At 41.2% G+C, this 21688-nt stretch overlaps 1 protein-coding gene across 8 annotated transcripts in view; it reads right to left on the bottom strand.

Annotated features, from left to right (window-relative positions):
- Positions 1 to 21688, bottom strand: part of MTUS2 (microtubule associated scaffold protein 2) — a 496786-nt gene that overhangs the window by 296005 nt on the left and 179093 nt on the right. For 7 of the 8 annotated variants that reach the window (XR_007473089.1, XM_049701107.1, XM_049701108.1 and 4 more), the window contains one exon: positions 1277 to 1474. Coding sequence is in view for 7 of the 8 variants with exons in the window: in XM_049701107.1 (XP_049557064.1) it covers positions 1277 to 1474 (198 nt within the window). In the remaining variant the exon portion in view is untranslated. The remainder of the gene's footprint in view (positions 1 to 1276; positions 1475 to 21688) is intronic. The other variant, XM_049701109.1, reaches the window with a different exon arrangement.

Genomic DNA, 21688 nt, shown 5'->3' on the forward strand with positions numbered 1-21688 from the left:
TTAAGAAATCAGAATCTTAACTCCTTCCTTGGAAAGATACATACCATGAGATTTTTTATCATTCATGCTCCATCTAAAACAGAAACATGCCACTGAGAATTTCACTCCTAAAAATGATGACAAATCGTCACTCCTCTATTTCAAAACCTTCAGACTCTTAACACGCACACACATATCAAAAAATTAAGAGTTATGCATTTGCAAATTTGAGACTGGCACTGTGCCATGATGCAATCCCTAATTCCAGTGGGGTTTCTAAAATGATCCCCATATGAAAGTAGGTCTGAGACACAGCACCTTCAGGAAATCAAGTGAACCAAGAACCTCTCAGAAATGCTTACAAACACGTCGAGATGCATTACTTTTAAGAATAACCAGGTAGACTAAAATTTAGAACTACAGAGGTACAAATGTTCCACCCATGAGCTCTATAAAGCCAAGAAAGGATAGGAAAAAACAAGCTTGGAGAGAGGAAATTGAAAAAAATAATACAAAATCAATCTTATTCTCAATCTCTCTTCCTCTTCCCCTTCCCCCTTCCCGTCTTTCACTCTGTCTCTACCTCTTATTCCAACTTTATTCAACTACTATAATCCCTTGAAAACAGCTTTCCACATGAAAACTGCTTAGATTTCCCTGGCAAATTCTTACTACCCAACATCTGAGGTGTCATGGCTTCAGATCCAGTAACAATGACTTTGAAGTCGATGAGGCTGAGATGGGGTTTGGTCCTCAAAGGCTCAGCCCAAATGGGGCAGCCTTGGGTCTTCTTTAGGGACAGCAGCTGACATGACCTCTTCGGACGCTATTAATTCATACTTTAAAATGCAGCTTACAACACCAGTGTCAGGAACCAGGCCTGGAGTGACACCATCTCAGCTAACAGGGACCTTCCCGGGCACAGACTAGAAGAAGCTCCGCTGGGCTTCCCTATTTTTAACATCGTTTAATTAACTTTTAGAAATCAAGAGCTCCACCAATATGAAGGCATGACAGGTAATCACAGGTGACTAAAATGATTTTCCCACTAATATTTCATGTCTTTTTCTGGCACATTAACTCCCCATAACTTAGAAAATGGTAGTGCCAAACAGGCTTTTATTTTTCTTCAGCAGATTATCTTTAAAGTCCCAACAATGGTAGATTAAGGTAGTCAACCCAAATTCTTAGTTAAACGCAAAGAAAATGCAACCCTGTTGTACCCACAAGCTGATTCGCCCTCTGCTGGTCCTGCCTGTCTGGGATGCAAGCCCGCCCACCCGTCCGCCCCACTTACGGTTGGCCAGCCGGCTGGGCTCGGGCTGGGCACTGTCCGCTGACTGGGTGCTGGACACCGAGGACACGCTGGAGCTCCGGACGAAGCCAAAGGCCGCCAGCTTGGCTGCCGGGAGGCGCGAGTAGCCAGGAGGACGAAGTCCAGATTTGGGTAGGTTGGATTTTGCAGCATTTGAACCGGAAGGTTTCTTTAAATCTGCTAAAATGAACCCAAGCCAGAAAAAAAATCTCAGTTGATAGCAAGATAGAGAAGACACAGATTGTGAATATTAACCGAGATCCAGCATAAACAGACCACAATTACTCTTGCACCGTCTGATTCAACACATTCACAAAGGCGTCTTTATGAGAAAGGGCCCTCACTGCAGGCCAGGTGCTAAGAGGAGGAGAGACAGCAGGCAGACGAGACCAGAACAGACAACTCACCCTACAATATGGCCATAAAGAAAGGTATAAAGTGCTTAGGGGGCTGAATGGAATGAGGACACATACTGTTGCAGGTCACCCTAGAATTGTGAAGCTGAGATACACCTTGCTTCTGACATATGATGAGTGAAGAACCCTTGTGGCCAAACATCAGCAATTATAAACTGTATGTAGTAAGTCACAGAGACACATACAAAGAATCATTTAGTGGTGGCAGGAACGAGGTGAAAGAGCACAAACTGTGTAGCTGGCTGAAATCTAGTCTCTACCAATTACTACTGTGTAATCTCAGGCACTTGACCTAACACTAAGAACCACAGTTTCCTCCCGTGGAAGGAACAGGGTTGATAAAACTGGCCTGGAAGTGTTAGTGTAAGTACTACTGCTTGTAACACAGAACTTGATAGGTGCTTAAACTGAGGCTAGGTTTCATTCTCTCCTTTTTCCATTATCTGTTTTTATGTTAGTCTAAACTTCAAAATTAGTTCCCAGATATGTGCAAAGCCAGCTAATTTGAAATAATGAAACATTATTGTAAGTGCATGATCTCAGCACTCATGTGTCTGAGCCGGGCTCCATGCATAGCTACCGTGATGATCGTCCCAACCCTATGAGAATTCTCTCAATATCAGATAGAACCAGAACATTATCAACACGCAAATGCTCGTTTTTTATAAATTCATTTATTTTATTTATTTATTTTTGGCTGCGTTGGGTCTTCGTTGCTGCACGCGGGCTTTCTCTAGTTGCGGCGAGCGGGGGCTACTTTTCGTTGCAGTGTGCGGGCTTCTCATTGCGGTGGCTTCTCTTGTTGCGGAGCACGGGCTCTAGGCACGTGGGTTTCACTAGCTGTGGTGCACGGGCTCAGTAGTTGTGGCTCACGGGCTGTAGAGCGCGGGCTCAGTAGTTGTGGCACACGGGCTTAGTTGCTCCGCGGCATGTGGGATCTTCGTGGACCAGGGCTCGAACCCATGTCCCCTGCATTGGCAGGTGGATTCTTAACCACTGTGCCACCAGGGAAGCCCACAAATGCTCTTTAATATGACATTTAAAAGGAAAAAGGGCCAAGCGTCCTGCTATTCTGTATAATTGTCCTAGTCGAGCCATTTAACAAGTTTCACTGCAGCCACATTTACTGTGAGTGCTTGTTCTTACACTACAGTCAGGCAACTCTTCATTATCTACTGAAAGCTCCACCAGGTTGCAGATTAAAATTTAAATGGGCTATCTATAAAAAAAATTCAAGGTCTAAAAAATCCGTGAAGAGTCTACATATTAGAAAGCATCTATGTGTGGAAATACATCAAGAACCAACAGATGCCAGGCTGGGCCTGCAGTGCCCTTTCCTCTAGCAGCAGCTCCCCTGAGAGTGAGGCCATGGTCACTCGTACGTCCAGGTGACGGCAGAATCTGTACAACTGTGGTTTCCTGACGTCTATGTCAGGACTAGGAAGGGGAGGAATCAGGTGAGTGCAAAGGGAAGAGGGGACAGGGAGCTGGTGCTGCGAATATTCCCAACTCAGGTCTGTTCTAACGCTTGGAAAAAAATGTTCAACTAGGACGAAGAAGAAATAATCACTGTTTAACGAGTAATATTGGCCCCTTTGTATCAGAAAGTAAATGTCATGTCAATGCCTTAGAATTATTGTTCTCTGCTTCTCTAAAAGACATAAAGTTATATGAAGTAATAACTAAAAATATGTATTACTGGGTTTGTAACAGACATGGATGTAAAAAGGAGAAAGATGGAATAGAGCTAAACAGGAGTAACATTTCTGTATCCCACTGACATTAGTATAAATATTAAGTAGATTCTGATAATTTAAGATGATATGGTAAGCCCTAGAGCAATCAGTAAGAAGATAACTCAAAAAAATATAGTGAAAAAAATCACTAAAGGAATTAAAATGCTACCTTGGAAAATACTTACTCAGTGCAAGAGAAAGCAGTAATGAGTAGAGAAACAAAAAAGACATGAGGCAGACAGAAAACAAATAGCAAAATAGCGCATGTAAATCCAACTATATCAACAGTAACATTAAACGTGAATGTACCAACCAATCCAGTCATAAGGCAGAGACTGACAGACTGGATGAAAAACAAGACTGAAACATATGCTGTCTGCTGGACAGACATTTTAGATTCAAACATACAATTAGTTTAAAAGCAGAAGGATGGGAAAAGACATATCATGCAAAGAACAACCAGCAGAAAGCTGGAGTGGCTATACTGATGGCAGAAAAAACACATTTTACAACAAGAAAGAGATAAAGAGGGATATTTTATCATGATCCAAAGCCAGTAAATCAGGCAGCTACAGCGGCTGTAAATATATATACATCTAAAACAGGGTCCCAAAATACACAAAGCAAAAGCTTACAGAATTGACAGGAGAAATAAACAATTCAAAATAATATTTGGAGACTTTAATACCCCACTTTCAATGATGGAACAACTAAGCAGAAGATCAACAAGGCAACAGAAGACAAACACTATAAACCAACAAGACCTACAGACATGTATAAAACACTCCACCCAACAGCAGCAGAATATACATGCTTCTCAAGTGTACACAGAACCTTCTCCAGGATAAACGAAATATTAGGCTATAAAATAAGCATCATTAAATTTAAAAAGATTGAAATGATACAAGTGCACTCCTTTCCTGTTTCTTTTCTGTTTCTTGCTTGTTTCTGTTTTTTCATCTAACGTCCCAACGAACGTTCAGCCCTGCAATACACACAGATTCAGTACTTTCATTGCTGAGACAGTTTATGGTCATTGCCAATCTACCATTGTCCAACTTACCCTCCCTGACCTTTAACAGCAGAATTAGGGCCCAGCAATACCTTGGCAGAGACAGGTGCTGGTGACATAATCGAGTAGCATCAAGGTCTGAATATATAGGAGATGAGCCTCTGTAACAAAGTAATGACACCGTTTTTCTTGTACCTGGTTTTGGAACACATTTCTATTGACTGTACTGTATATTTGAAATCAAAATTGTCCATCACAACTCTGCTCCTCTGAGCTAGTCCTACCCATTCACATTCATTATGCACAGCAACTGGAAAGAAAAGCCATAAGAAGTTCACCTCCATCTGACAACAGATTAAGATCCTTGTGGTTGCACTACCATCAACTACATTCGGCAAATTCCTGCTCCCTGGATTTCTGCCCATTTTTGAATCCTGCCCCTGTCTGCTTAAACATGTCACCTGTGATTCCCTGATACTCCCTGTCCCTTCTCAAAGGACTATGGTTGACTCAGCTCTGTAGACCCCCTTCTCTGTAGATGCCTGATATCAAGCCTGTTCAGCCTAGTCAAGTTGACTTTAGCCTTACAAGGGTTATCTATGATTTATTTCCATGCTTGGGTTACACAGGACTGAATTAGTTTCTAAGTACAAGCTCTAATTCTCTCCAGAAGTGAAATGTTAATGGATTTAAGTGGTGTTAACAGAACTGTAAACACACGATAAAATTTCATAGAACTAAATATACATGTACAAACACACACACACACACACACACAGAAGTGCCTGTAAAAATGAGTGAAATCAGACTAAGTTCTGTAGTCTAGTTAATAGTATTGTCCCAATATTAATCTCCTGGGGTTTTTATTCCTTTTTTTAAAATTTTCGTTGCTTATGGGAAGCAACTAAAGCAGTACTTAGAAGGAAAGTTATATCTATAAATGCCTACATTAAAAAAGGAGAAAGATGTCAAATCAATAAAGCAAACTTCCACCTAAAGACACTGAAGAAAGAAAAGAGCAAACTAAACCTAAACCAAGCAGAAAGCAGGATATAATAAATAGGACAATGGAAATAAATGAAACTGAATGGAAAAACAATAGAGAGAATCAATGAAGTCAAAAGTTGGTTCTTACAAAGATCTACGAAGTTGACAAACCTCTAGCTAGACTAAACAAGAGAAAGGGAAGACAAATTTTTAAATTAGGAATGGAAGAGGGGACATCACAGCTCATTCTTCAGAAATAAAAATAATTATAAGGGAATATTAATGAACAACTATATCTCAACAAATTAGATAATCTAGTGAGACTGAAAAGTTCCAGAAAGACACAAACTATGAAAACTTACTCAAGAAGAAATAGAAAATACACCTACAACAAAAAGATGGAATTCATAATTCAAAAACTTCCCAGAAAGAAAAGTCCAGGCCCAAATGTCTTCCCTAGTGAATCATGTCAGACATTTAAAGAAAAATTTATACCAATTCTTCACAAATTATCCAAAAATGGGGGGAGGAGTGAAGAGAACACTTCCAAACTCATTCTGTGAGGACAATATTACCTTGATACCAAAACCAGACAAAAATATCAAGAGAAAAGAAAACTACAGACTGATATCTACTGTAGATGTAAAATCCTCATCAAAATATACAGCAGGACTTCCCTGGTGGCGCAGTGGTTGAGAGTCCGCCTGCCGATGCAGGGGACATGGGTTCGTGCCCCGGTCCGGGAAGATCCCACATGCCGCAGAGCAGCTGGGCCTGTGAGCCATGGCCACTGAGCCTGCGCGTCCGGAGCCTGTGCTCCGCAACGGGAGAGGCCACAACAGTGAGAGGCCCGCATACGGCAAAAAAAAATTATATATATATATATATATATATATATATATATATACACAGCAAACTGAAACCAGCCACCTATAAAAAGGATTATATGCCATGACCAAGTGAGATTTATCCCCAAAATGAAAGACTGGTTTAACATGGAAATCAGTCAATGTACTTACATTAATAGAATAAAAAAAAAACCCACACAATTATCTCAATAGATGCAGAAAAATCACTTGACAAATTCCAACAGCACTTCATGATAAAACACCTAACGAACTAGGAAAAAATGAAAATAATCTCAACCTAATAAGGGCATCTAGGAAAAACCCACAGCTAACATCATACTCAAGGAAAACAGACTGAATGCTTCCCCCCCAAATCAGGAACAAGACAAGGATGTCTGCTCTCACCACTTCTATTCAACATTTTATGGAAGTTTCTAGCCAAGGCAATTGGGCAAGAAAATAAAATAAAAGGCACACAGATGGGAAACAAAAGCAAAACTTTCTCTAGCTATAGACGACACGAACTTGTATATTAAAAAAAAAAATCCTATAAAATCTACTAAAAAACTATTAGAACTAATACATGATTCAATACATGAAAATCAATTGTATTTCTATACACTTGCAATGAATAATCCAAAAACGAAGTTAAGAAAATTTCACTTACTATAGTAACAAAAAGAATAAAATACTCAGGAACTGTAATAAAGGGTCAGACTCTATTTTTTCAATGTTTGATTGATCACAGCTGTCAATTTTCAAACGCTGCACCCCCTTCTGTGCTCCCCATGCCCCTCTGTCCCACGTCTGAGAAAGCTGGAAAGATCTTAAGCCCAGTGCTCCCTCCTTTGCCGCTGGGAGGAGATTCAAACTCCGCAGGCCCCTACCACTTCCACTGAACCCTGCCCCATCCCACCTCTAACAACAGTAAAAAAGAGCTGAGCCAGTGTCCTTTCCTGGCTCTCTCAAGCCATGCCAGGCATGTTTGAGAGGCCTGCCGATCTCTCCCCAGAGACCTCAGTTATGTGAGTACTGAACTTCCTCATACCCTCTTGCTTTGTGTATGGCATCATCAGTCTTGACATCCAAAACAAATTGGGGGTGGGGGTCCCTCCTACTGAGACAGGCTGGGACCTGGGGCCCTTTGCTGCAGGGCTTGCACCTGGACACACATTCCTCAGGTAACAATACAAAGAAACGATAAGGGACTAAAAATAACTGTGTGCATGTGCACTTGGGGCAAATCATAGACAAGAAGATACAGAAAGACCCAAAAAACCCAACTGCCACTTCTGAAGAGCTGGGAGCAAAAACAGGGTATCGGGAGCAAAAGCACGGGACTGCGCATGCCCTCCTGCACTCGACACCACCAAAGGGACGGGCAAAACCCCTAAGTCACCCCTCCAGCCTGACACACCCCTGCTCTCACCCCATATAAGGAACCAGCCAGCCCCTCTTCGGGGAGCGAGCAAGGGAACCTGTGGTTTGTTCTCGCTCCCCTCTGCTGCAGCAGGGGCCCCAATAAAGCCTTGCCTGAATTTCTTGCCTGGGCTCTAGTCAATTTCTACTGATTGTGGAAGGCCAAGGACCCTGGTCGGTATCACTGCCTCTCCAGGGTGGCCACGACAATAGGTGCTGTGATCAGGATACTGAGACAGTGACCACCGTCACAGGGAGTCTTTCTTCTCGCCTTGCTTACTAACTAGCTCTGCTGACTAATAGCGAGCACGCGCTTCAAGCTGCTGCTGGCTGGTTAGCTGGTGCTTTGAGCCGTGGGGCTCTGTGCTGCATTAATGAGTCCTACAGAACCTCCGTTACACAGACTTCCCCGACCTAAGGTGGACGTGTCAGTCATCAATTGGCTTTTAGGAACAGGATTATGGGATTGGAGTGGGCCTTGGGTCACGTAGCTTCGCCTGGACCTATGTGTACATCTTGGAATGGAGTTGTGACTGATCCTTGGTTCAGGGGAAAGACTACCCTGTCCTATATGCAGGCCCACTGGGTGGTCACTCATGAAAAAGCAGTCATTAGGGGGAAAACAAGACCAAAAAAAAAAGCCATCATGTGAGCGCTGAGGTCTACATTCCCAAGAGCAGATGTCTCAGCAGGACCCTGAAATGTCTCTGCTGCCGCCTGTACCTCTGTCAGAAATCCTGATCTCAGGGTTATACAGAAAAACACCCACGGCATCTCTGGGGACAGCAAAGGAGTTAATTCAAACCCTACTGAAGCCCAGGGTCCTGAAACCTTATAAAGCAACCACTGCCACGGGGAGGCCCCACCCCAGACGATGCTGAGCTGAAGCTCACTGGAAGAACGTCATCAATACAAGCAGATTAGAGAGACACCCCGCCCCCAGTAAAAACAATAAAGGAAAAAAAGACTGGGGGTGGGCGGAGGGGGAAAGAGAGAGAGAAAGAAACTGGCATTATTCATAAGAGACACAAGGTGGAAACAATACAAATGTGCATCAACTGATGAATGGATAAACAAGATGTGGAAGGTCAATACACGGCAATATTTTTCAGCTACAAAAAGAAAGGAACTACTGATAACACGTTATAACATGGATGAACCCTGAAAACATTAAGGCAAGTGGAAGAAGCCAGACACAAAAGGCTGCACATTGTATGATTCAATTATATGAAATGTCCGGAATAGGCAAATCTATAGAGACAGAAAGTAGGTTAGTGCTTGCCAGGGGCTGGAGTTTGAGGAAATGGGGAGGGCCTGGTAACAGGCACAGGGTTTCTATGAAAATGTTCTAAAACTGATAGTGGTGACGGTCGCACAATTGTGTGAATAGACTAAAAACCACTGAACTGTATCCTTTAAAAGGGTGAATTCTATCTACTATATGAATTGTGTCAATACAGCTGTTATATTGAAACAAAACTTTTTTTAAAAAGAATAAATCTTGTCTTCAGTTCAGTAACAGGCTTACACTGAGCTGGAGCAATGATGACGTTCCCAATCTCTATCAGGATCTTCAACTTCCAAAGGGCCTGTGACAGACAGAGGACTCAGTCTGTCGTTGTGAGTCCTCCACAAAAACCCCTTCTAACCGGCAGGTGGAAGAAACGTTCTATACAGCAGATCAAAGACCCTTCCAAATGAATATGACCATAATGGGGAAATTAAATAACTTCGAAAATTAATGAATATTTTAACAAGAAACCTCTAGGATCAAATATTCAAATCCCATGCAAAGGAGCTTACGTGGCTCACTTCTTTTATTTTTATCAAGGCTCTGTATTCTGTCAAGATTTTGCCCAAAAAAAGATACAAATTCCTGTGTGAACAACAAAAGGGATTTTGCTGCTATTAAGTGCTTAAAAGATGTGTTGCTCTTTCAGAGTAATACCGTTTTTCTTTTGAAAGATGAATCCTCTGAAGAATGCAAATCTTCACATTTAGAGGAAACATGAAAAGCTGTATTTATTCTCACCGTTTTTCCTTTTGTATTGATTCTCCTTTAAAAATGACTTTGTAATGCTAGAATACCTCAATCAACTAAAATCAGATTACAGTGCCTTATGGTTCAATACTGTATTGATAAAGGTCCATCCATCATTGTCCAACATTCTTGACATCTGAGGCAGTAAAATAAAAACTTTAAGAATGTAAATGGGGAGTCAAGATGGTGTACTAGGAGGACACAGAATTCGCGTCTCCTCACAATGAGGGCACCTACCAGGCACCGGGGGGGACCACGGACACCTAAGGCGATGGGAGGAAACCCCAGCGACCAGTGATTTCTGCTTTTGGCTTGTTCCCCACCCTCTCTTTTTTTTTTCTTTTTTCTGTTGTGGTTTTATTTTACCTTGTTGCAGTTGTTTCAAATAGTTTTATTTTTCCTGATCTTTCTAATCTTATTTTGATTTTTATTCTTTCATATCATACTGCTACTTTTTTTCTTTCTTCCTTCTTTTTTTTTTGCGGTATGCGGGCCTCTCACTGTTGTGGCCTCTCCCGTTGCGGAGCACAGGCTCCGGACGCGCAGGCTCAGCGGCCATGGCTCACGGGCCCAGCCGCTCCGCGGCATGTGGGATCTTCCCGGACTGGGGCACGAACCCATGTCCCCTGCCTCGGCAGGCAGACTCTCAACCACTGCGCCACCAGGGAAGCTCTCTTCCTTCCTTTTTTTTTTTTTTTAATGAGCCACAAAGTGTGGGATCTTGGTTCCCAGGCCAGAGGTTGGACCTGAGCTCCTGTGGTGGGAGCTCTGAGTCCAAACCGCTGGAATAACAGAGAACCTCAGACCCCAGGGAATATCAATCAGACTGAGGCCTCCTGGAGGTCCTCATCTCAGCAACAAGACCCAGCTCTATCCAACTACCTGCAAACTCCACTGCTGGACGTCTCAGACCAAACAACCGGTAAGACAGGAATACAGCACCACCCATTAAAAAAAAAAAAAAAGAAACAAAAAAACACTTTGTTACAGATGAAGGAGCAAGGTAAAAACCTACAAGACCAAATAAATGAAGATGAAATAGGCAACCAACCTGAAAAAGGATACAGAGTAATGATAGTAAAGATGATCCAAATTCTTGGAAACAGAATGGGGAAAACACAAGAAACATTTAACAAGGATCTAGAGGAACTAAAGAGCAAACAGTGATGAACAGCACAATTACTAAAATTAAAAATACTCTAAAAGGAACCAATAGCAGAATAACGGAGGCAGAAGAACGGATAAGTGAGCTGGAAGATAAAATAGTGGAAATAACTGCTGGGGAGCAGAATAAAGAACAAAGAATGAAAAGAACTGAGGACAGACTCAGAGACCTCTGGAACAACATTAAACACACCAGCATGCGAATTATAGGGGTCCCAGAAGAAGAAGAGAAAACGAGAGGGTCTGAGAAAATATTTGAAGAGATTATAGTCGAAAACTTCCCTAAGGTGCGAAAGGAAATAGTCAATCCAGTCCAGGAAGCACAGAGAGTACCATTCAGGATAAAACCAAAAAGAAGCATGCCAAGACACATAGTACTCAAACTATCAAAAATTAAATACAAAGAAAAAATACTGAAAGCACCAACGGAAAAGCAACAAATAACATACAAGGGAATCCCCATAAGGTTAACAGCTGATCTTTCAGCAGAAACTCTGCAAGCCAGAAGGGAGTGACAGGACATATTTAAACTGATGAAAGGGAAAAACCTACAACCAAGATTACTCTAGCCAGCAAGGATCTCATTCAGATTCAACAGAGAAATTAAAACCATTACAGACAAGCAAAAGTTAACATAATTCAGCACCACCAAACCAGCTTTACAACAAATGGTAAAGGAACTTCTCTAGGCAAGAAACACAAGAGAAGGAAAAGACCTACAATAACAAACCCAAAACAATTAAGAAAATGGTAATAGGAACATACATATCGATAATTACCTTAAATGTAAGTGGATTAAATGCTCCAACCAAAAGAAACAGACTGGCTGAATGCATACAAAAACAAGACCCGTACGTATGCAGTCAAGAGACCCACTTCAGACCTAGGGACACATACAGACTGAAAGTGAGGGGATGGAAAAAGATATTCTGTGCAAATGGAAATCAAAAGAAAGCTGGAGTAGCAATTCTCATATCAGACAAAATAGACTTTAAAATAAAGACTATTATAAGAGACAAAGAAGGACACTACATAATGATCAAGGGATCAATCCAAGATGCATATATAACAAATGTAAATATTGTTTACCTAACAGAGGAGCACCTCAATACATAAGGCAAATGCTAACAGCCACAAAAGGGGAAATCGACAATAACACAATAATAGTAGGGGACTTTTAACACCCCACTTTCACCAATGGACAGATCGTCAAAAATGAAAATAAATAAGGAAACACAAGCTTTAAATGACACATTAAACAAGATGGACTTAATTGATATTTATAGGACATTCCATCCAGAAACAACAGAATACACTTTCTTCTCAAGTGCTCATGGAACATTCTCCAGGATAGCCCATATCTTGGATCACAAATCAAGCCTCGGTAAATTTAAGAAAACTGAAATCGTATCAAGCATATTTTCTGACCACAACGCTATGAGATTGGAAATCAATTACAGGAAAAAACTGTAAAAAAACACAAATACATGGAGGCTAAACAGCGCACTACTAAACAGCCAAGAGATCACTGAAGAAATCAAACAAGAAATGACAAAATACATAGAAACACATGACAACGAAAACACGACAATCTAAAACCTATGGGATGCAGCAAAAGCAGTTCTAAGAGGAAAGTTTATAGTAATTCAATCTCACCTCAAGAAACAAGAAAAGTCTCAAATAAACAATCTAACCCTATACTTAAAACAACTACAGAAAGAAGAACGAAGAAAACCAAACGTCAGTAGAAGGAAGGAAATCATAAAGATCAGAGCAGAAATAAATTTAACAGAAATGAAGAAAACAATAACTAAAAGCTGGTTCTTTGAGAAGATAAACAAAATTGCTAAACCCTTAGCCAGACTCATCAAGAAAAAAAGGGAGAGGGCACAAATCAATAAAATTAGAAATGAACAAGAAGAAATCACAACTGACACCACAGAAGTACAAAGGATTATGAGAGACTACTACAAACAACTATATGCCAATAAAATGGACAACCACGAAGAATGGACAAATTCTTGCAAGGGTACAATTTTCCAAGACTGAACCAAAAGAATTAGAAAATATAAACAGACCTATCACAAGTAATGAAACTGAAACCATTAATTAAAAATCTTCCAACAAACAAAAGTCCAGGACCAGATGGCTTCACAGGCGAAGTCCATCAAACATTTTGAGAAGAGCTGACACCCATCCTTCTCAAACACTTGCAAAAAATTGCAGAGGGAGAAACACTCCCAAATTCATTCTACGAAGCCACCATCACCCTGATACCAAAACCAGAAAAAGATATCACAAAAAAAGAAAATTATAAACCAATATCACTGATGAACATAGATGCAAAACTCCTGAACAAAATACTAGAAAAACAGAATCCAACAACATATTAAAAGGATCATATTAAACACCATGATCAAGTGGGATTTATCCCAGGTATGCAAGGATTCTTCAATATATGCAAATCAATCAATGTGATACACCACATTAACAAATTAAGGAATAAAAACCATATGATCATCTCAGTAGATGCAGAAAAAGATTTTCACAAAATTCAACACCCATCTATGATAAAAACTCTCCAGAAAGTGGGCATAGATGGAACCTACCTCAACATAATAAAGGCCATATATGACAAACCCACAGCAAGCATCATACTCAATGGTGAAAAACTGAAAGCATTTCCACTAAGATCAGGAACAAGACAAGGATGTCCACTCTCACCACTCTTACTCTACATAGATTTGGTAGTCCTACCCACAGCAATCAGAGAAGAAAAAGAAATAAAAGGAATACAAATTGGAAAAGAAGAAGTAAAACTGTCACTGTTTGTCGATGACATGATACTATACAAAGAAAATCCTAAAGATGCCTCCAGAAAACTACTGGAACTAATCAATGAATTTGGTAAGGTTGCAGAATAGAAAATTAATGCACAGATCTCTGGCACTGCTATACATCAACAACGAAAAATCAGAAAGAGAAATTAAGGAAACAATCCTATTTACCAATGCAACAAAAAGAATAAAATACCTAGGGATAAACCTGCCGAAGGAGGCAAAAGACTTGTACTCAGAAAACTATAAAACATGGATGAAAGAAATCAAAGATGACACAAACAGATGGAGAAATATACCATGTTCCTGGATTGGAAGAATCAATATTGTGAAAATGACTATAGTACCCAAAGCAATCTACAGATTCAATGCAAGCCCTATCAAACTACCAGTGGCATTCTTTACAGAATTAGAGCAAAAAATTTTACAATTTGTATGGAAACACAAAATACCCCAAATAGCCAAAGCAATCTTGAGAAAGAAAAACGGAGTTGGAGGAATCAGGCTCCCTGACTTAAAACTATACCATAAAACTACAGTAATCAAGACAGTATGGCACTGGCACAAAAACAGAAATATAGATCAATGGTACAGGATAGAATGCCCAGAGATAAACCCACACACATACAGTCACCTAATTTATGACAAAGGAGGCAAGAACATACAATGGAGAAAAGACAGCCTCTTCATTAAGTGGTGCTGGGAAAACTGGACAGCTACATGTAAAAGAATGAAATTAGAACACTCCCTAACACCATACACAAAAATAAACTCCATATGGATTAAAGACCTAAATGTAAGACCAGACACTATAGAACTCTTAGAGGAAAACATAGGTAGAACACTCTTTGACATAAATCACAGCAAAATCATCTTTTTTGACCCACTTTCTACAGTAATGAAAATAAAAACAAAAATAAACAAGTGGGACTTAATGAAACTTAAAAGCTTTTGCACAGCAAAGGAAACCATAAACAAGAGAAAAAGACAACCCTAAGAATGGGAGAAAATATTTGCAAATGAAACAACAGTCAAAGAATTAATCTCCAAAATATACAAACAGCTCATGGAGCTCAATATCAAAAAAACCCAAACAATCCAATTAAAAAATGGGTGGAAGACGTAAATAGACATTTTACCAAGGAAGACATACAGATGGCCAAGAGGCACATGAAAAGATGCTCAACATCACTAATGATTAGAGAAATGCAAATCAAAACTACAATGAGGTATTACCTCCTGCCAGTCAGAATGGCTATTATCAAAAAATCTAGAAACGATAAATGTTGGAGAGGGTGTGGAGAAAAGGGAACCCTCTTGCACTGTTGGTGGGAATGTAAATTGATACAGCCACTAAGGAGAACAGTATGGAGGTTCCTTAAAATTCTAAAAATAGAACTACCATATGACCCAGCAATCCCACTATTGGGCATATACCCTAAGAAAACCATAATTCAAAAAGAGTCATGTACCACAGTGTTCACTGCAGCACTACTTACAATAGCCAGGATATGGAAGCCACCTAAGTGTGCATTGACAGATGAATGGATAAAGAAGATGTGGCACATATATACAATGGAATATTACTCAGCCATAAAAAGAAACGAAATTGAGTTATTTGTAGTGAGGTAGATGGACCTAGAGTCTGTCATACAGAGTGAAGTAAGTCAGAAAGAGAAAAACAAATACCATATGCTAACATATATATATGGAATCTATGAAGAAAAAAAAAAAAAAGGTCATGAAGAACCTAAGGGTAAGACGGGAATAAAGACACAGACCTACTAGAGCATGGACTTGAGGATATGGGGAGGGGGAAGGGTCAGCTGTGACAAAGTAAAGAGTGGCATGGACATATACACACTACCAAATGTAATACAGATAGCTAGTGGGAAGCAGCCGCATAGCACAGGGAGATCAGCTCCGTGCTCTGTGACCACCTAGAGGGGTGGGATAGGGAGGGTGAGAGCGAGGGAGACGCAAGAGGGAAGAGATATGGGAACATATGTGTATGTATAACTGATTCACTTTGTTATAATGCAGAAACTAACACACCATTGTAAAGCAATTATACTCCAATAAAGATGTTAAAAAAAAAAAAAAAGACTGTTAAAGGAAGGAGGACAGGGACTGATCTGCTGAGCAGAGGATGAGTTGGGATATGTCAAGACTAGAGGTATGGAAGTCAGCTGGGGGGCAGCAGATCAGGAGAGAAGTCCGGACATTCTGGGAGCAGGGATGGAGTAGATGTATTCAAGTTACAAAATCAGCAGGTCTGGCTGACTGATTAGCTGGGGGAGTGGGGGGAAGGTGGGAGGGTGAGTAAAGAGAAATCTTCTTTGTTGTAGGAATAAGAAAAGGCCGACATCCCTGAGAAACCTCCAAGGGAACCACTGTGGTTAAGCCATGCCCCACTGGGGTCATGCACACCTGAAGACACAGCAATGTGTAGGGACTCTAGGAAGATCCTTCTCACTGCAGACACAACAGAAGCACGCTGTGGTCAGAAGAGCCCCGCGGAAGGCTCTCCTGCAGAGCGGCTGCACCGCCTGTGGGCCACTCCCTGTGAGCAGCAAAGCAAACCCCAGCAAGGCCCAGGGTGGATGCGCGGCACCTCAACGGGTGAGGCTGCAGAGGGACGCAGGGGGCTTAGACCCCGTGCTTTTGCTCCCTTCATTACAGGTGTGTCTGTCCACAATCCGGTAATGATGATCGGGGAAAAACTTAAGTGAGATTGCTGGCTCACTGGCATTGTTTAATATCCAGGCTGGAAAGGGAACTAGTGAAAGTTTTTTGTTTTGGTTTGGTTTTGTTAATGTTTCTGGAGTTGCAAAGAGATGGGTCTAAAGGTAAAAACAGAACACTGTGCTAAATGAGCCATAAATCATCTGCAAAACCAAATAAACCTATGTATGCAGTGTGTCTTTAATGGAGGCCCAAATCTTGAGTTTTACTTCCTTATAATTATCTAAAAAATTGAGACTAAGCATTTTTGCGTTATCGAGTATAACCGGGATCTGAGCATCTGCATTTGCATTTCTGTTTAGATCTTGTTATCTCACCTAAAGCGACTGGATTTAATCCAGAGATTCACAAATATCCAGTGACATATTTTCCACTGTATTAGAGTAAAAACCCCGCCTTGGGAGAGTTGGCCTCTCTATACATAATTGGTCGGTGTATAAATTAGTCAAAGCCTTTGTGTAAGAGAAGGGAACTGGAAAGGGTCGGTGGGGGAGCAGGCATGAGAGAGTGCTACAAACAGAAGGACATTCGCAGCAGGGACAAGTAATGTAAATACTGCCAATGTCATACTTCTGCTGGACAGATCTGCTTATAAATAGAAGCTGTTTAAAAAGAGACGTCAAATACAGGTGACCTTGTATTAGCGCATCTTACAGAATTAGAAGCGTTAGTCAATTACTTTTAACTGACTCTAAACCTACCAATGCTTCTAAACTGCTGTGGGTATACGTGAGGATGGAGAAAGTTCCTGGATCCTATATGTATTTGTAGTTCTCGGGGAAATCATCAGAGGCTCAGGGCTCATCGAAAGGAACAATATCTTTATGAGCAAATGCACTTGAATCATCTGTTTTCTGATAATTGGTTTTAGCACTGCAAAACAGAGGAAAAGCAAAGCACTTGCTCTCTTTGCTAAGGAAAAGACTCAGAAGATTCTGATGACATAGCATGTCTTTTCCATGGAGCGCATTTAAAGCACAGTTCTCACACTGCTTTTGCAATACTGACGGAACAATCATTTTACACTACTGAGCAGCGCCCTAAGAGGTGCTGGTGACTAGAGTTAAGTAGAAAAGGAGACCACCAGCTCGTGGTGGTGGACAGAACGCAGGCATTTTGTCCCTTTCTTACCAAAGGTGCCTTAAAGTGAGAGTAATTCAATTCTAAGAGGTACAATTCATAATAACAGCTAATATTTACCGACTTCCTTCTATTAAGCACTTTACCTATTTAAACCTAGAACAAGAGACAGGTACTTACCGAGCCAGATATTTCGAAAGTTTCTGGAACAGAGACGGAGGCCCCCGACTGGCAGGCAGAGGAAAGCGCAGCCTGCAGCAGACGGGAGAGCCGCGCTGCCCTGGAAAAACAAGTGCTGACCTCCAGCCCGACAGCCAGGGCCGCAGAGCCTCTGATCCCAGGAAGGAGGAGCGAGAGGCTGAAATGATGAGGGAGCCACTATAGCCTCCACCCCACTGTCTCCCTCATCAGGTCCTGCAGTGTCCAGCAGCCAGGAATTTACCCCTACCTGGCCACCCCGTGCCAAGCCCCAGGGTTAGGGGAAACAGACTCCTAAAGAGTCCGAACAAATGGACTTGATGCCCATCCAACTCAATAGTAAGCATGAATGATCACAAAGACTTCGAGAAAAGCTGCCAGCATATCACAAACAACAAAAAAATTGAGAAAAACAAAGAGAAAATCTGCCCCTGAGCATATAGAGAGAATTCAGGAAACAAAAGCTATCTTTTGGATGGGAGGGAGACGCAAGAGGGAGAGGCTATGGGGATATATGTATACGTATAGCTGATTCACTTTGTTATACAGCAGAAACTACACACTATTGTAAAGCAATTATACTCCAATAAAGATGTTTAAAAAAAAAGCTATCTTTAAAAAAATCTAATTATCCCTAGAGAAATTTGGGAAGATATGGCAACAATAAAAGAAAGTGCGGGGCTTCCCTGGTGGCGCAGTGGTTGGGAGTCCGCCTGCCGATGCAGGGGACACGGGTTCGTGCCCCGGTCCGGGAAGATCCCACATGCTGCAGAGAGGCTGGGCCCGTGAACCATGGCTGCTGAGCCTGCGCATCCGGAGCCTGTGCTCCGCAACGGGAGAGGCCAAAACAGTGAGAGGCCCGCGTACTGGGGGGGAAAAAAAAAAAAGTGCAATCTGCTATGAAAAGACGCAATCAGAAACCAAGACGGCATCCTTGGAAATTAAAAATACCCAAACAACAATTCAAGAGAAGTGTTAGAAAATAAAGTCCAGTCAGATGGCCTACAATGAAAAATGTAAAGAATGAAGTAACAGAAAACGTGAGAAAAACGAGACACAAGTAATCACTTTGGGAGATCCAAAAACCAAATAATAGAAATTCCAGGAAGACAGAGAATTAAAACACCAAGGATACAGATGATTCTAAAGCTTCCAGAGAGAAACAAAAGCAGGTCTCCTACCAAAAAAAAAAAAAATATATATATATATATATATATATTTCCCAGACTGGCACCAGGTTTCCTTAGAGCACCAGTGGAAGTCTGCATGTTTTGAAAGAAAATCATTTTCAACCTAGAAAATGATATTTGATCTAGTGAATGCAGACTAAAGGCTGTCTCAGAAAGGCAAAAACTCTGTGAGTTTGCTTTCCCTGAACCCTCTCTGAGAAAATTACCGAGGATGTACTCCAGCAAAATGAACCAGGAAACACGTGGATCCATCCCAGGAGAAAGAACGAAGGGAAGTTCCAGAAGAACAACATCTAAGCTGAGAAGGCAAACAGAAGCTGTAGGACTGCAGGTCCCAGAGGCAGGCACCAGGAGAAAGCAAAAGGCATCTTGAAACAAAAAGCCCGGGACACAGTGGGTGTCCAGTAAATACATACTGCATGATTCCATTCCTCACTTCGGTTTGAGACTTTACCTGCCCAAACCACTCAATACTCTCCAACTTCTGAACCTATGCTTTGAAATCATGTTTTTATATGGTTTTGGATTAAGGAAGGACAAGAACGTATAAAGATAAGGATACAGCCCCTTTCCATGGTATAGAAAAATCCGGGAAGACAAGCTTTGTGATGAGTGCTCATATACAAGGAGAAATCAGACAGAAGTCTTGAGATTCCATATCAAACAAGGTCAAAATGGCAAAACAAAAAAATCTAGATGATTCAACCTCATCCTTTACTGTCACTTTAAAAAGCAAATAAACGGAGCAGCTAATTGCAAGGTCCGTCCCCTTCAGCTGTGTCCCGTTAGAATTAGTAGTGGATTTTTGCCTGTAGAGTTGAGTTAGAGCCGCCATTACTCTTCCTTGCTTTTTATCCTTGAAGGATTTTCCCACAATCTATTCTGATGTGAACTCGACTCACAGGGTCGGGGGTTAGTCAAATCCACCCCCTAGAACCTATCTACTTCTCTCTATACCCTACCACCACCTTGGCTATCATTTAGGGTATCCTGCATCAGTCTCTTAAAAGGTCCCTGTCTCCATCCTTGTTACCCCACCCCACTCCTGTCCCTCAGGACCTCAATACACCTCAATCCATTCTCCAAACTTCAGTCTAACAGATATTTGTTAAGTGAAATGTGATCCTATCAGTCCCTTGCTTAATATCCTTTAACGGCACCATCTTGTTCTTGTTCTTGTTCCTTAACACAGCTTACCACGTCACTACAATCTTCTGTCTTTTTTCTCATCCTTCTTTGACATCCTACGTTCCAGGCATACCAATCTTCACATGTTGCATTCCCTCTGCCTGGAATACCCATCCACTCCCATCACCTCCTCATCCCTGACCCCCATACCTCAAATCCTTTGCTCCTTCGTACCATACTTCACCTAAGAAACTTTCCTGGACCCCGACTTGGGGTTAGATACCCTCCTATGCTCTTCTGAGCCCAGAAGACTTTGCCATCCCAGCACTAAGTCACACTGCATCATAACTGCCTGTGGGATCTCTTCTATCTTGTTCATGGTTATATCCTCATGGTTGTATCCTCAGTGCTGAAACAACTTGACACACAGTAGGTGCTCAGTATTCATTACATATACTAATAGTGTTTGTCCAAATAAATAGAAGAATAGTTATTACGCCTGTGATGCACCCCAGGGCCACTGAAGCTGACTCTCTGGGTCTGGGCCAAGGAAACTTACATTTTTAATAAGTTTCTGCAGGGCATTTTAGGCATGCTCAGTTGCAATGAAAGTAAGTCAAAGATGGGATGGCTTTGTTGGCCGAATGCACAATAAAAAAAATAGTCACTGTCAATGTCCATTCCAACAGTATGTAGAAATGGGTGACATTGAGAGATATACTAAGACAAACACCAGTACAAACTTAATGGTTCCTCCGAAGCCTCCAAGATTCGTCCCAAGGTCATCCAGTGTTATTAAGACACCAGAGGAACCATAGTTATGCCATGTTCTCTTGGACCATCTCAGGAATTCATCAGTTTGTCTTACAGGGATGTTTTCCCACCTGATTTAAATTTTTCTTGGTAGATGCTATAGTTGTCATGAAAGTAAGTAAAACTGTGATAAAAATAGTAACGTGGCACTTAAGCAATGCCAAAAAACTTGTTATTCTTTTTTTGAAATCGAAGTATAGTTGATTTACAATGTTGTGTTAGTTTCTGGTGTACAGCAACGTGATCCAGTTATACTTATATACACACACACATTTTTTTCATATTCTTTTTCATTATGGTTTATTACAGGATATTGAATATAGCTCCCTTCGCTATAATAGTAGGACCTTGTTCTTTATATATATAGTAGTTTGTATCTGTTAATCCCAAACTCCTAATTTATCCCTCCCCCTGCCCCCTTTCCCCTTTGGTAACCATAAATTTGATTTCTATGTCTTTGAGTCTGTCTCTGTTTCGTAGATAAGTTCATTCGTGTCATATTTTAGATTCCACATGTAAGTGATATCGTGGCGTTTGTCTTTCTCTGTCTGACTTACTGCTCTTAGTATGATCATCTCTAGGTCCATCCATGTTGCTGCAAATGGCATATTTCATTCTCTACTCTCATTCTTAACACAGGAACCAACACCTCACCCACTCTGTGTTTCTTCTCTTTCTCCCTTCCTTTGTCTTACAAGAATCAATGCTCTGCTTCTGTTCCAAGGTCCACCCTCCACATGGGATTGCGATCTCATTGTCTGCCACCCACCTGGGCACCTT

This window comes from Orcinus orca, chromosome 18 (assembly GCF_937001465.1).
Source record: "Orcinus orca chromosome 18, mOrcOrc1.1, whole genome shotgun sequence".
Taxonomy (NCBI): domain Eukaryota; kingdom Metazoa; phylum Chordata; class Mammalia; order Artiodactyla; family Delphinidae; genus Orcinus; species Orcinus orca.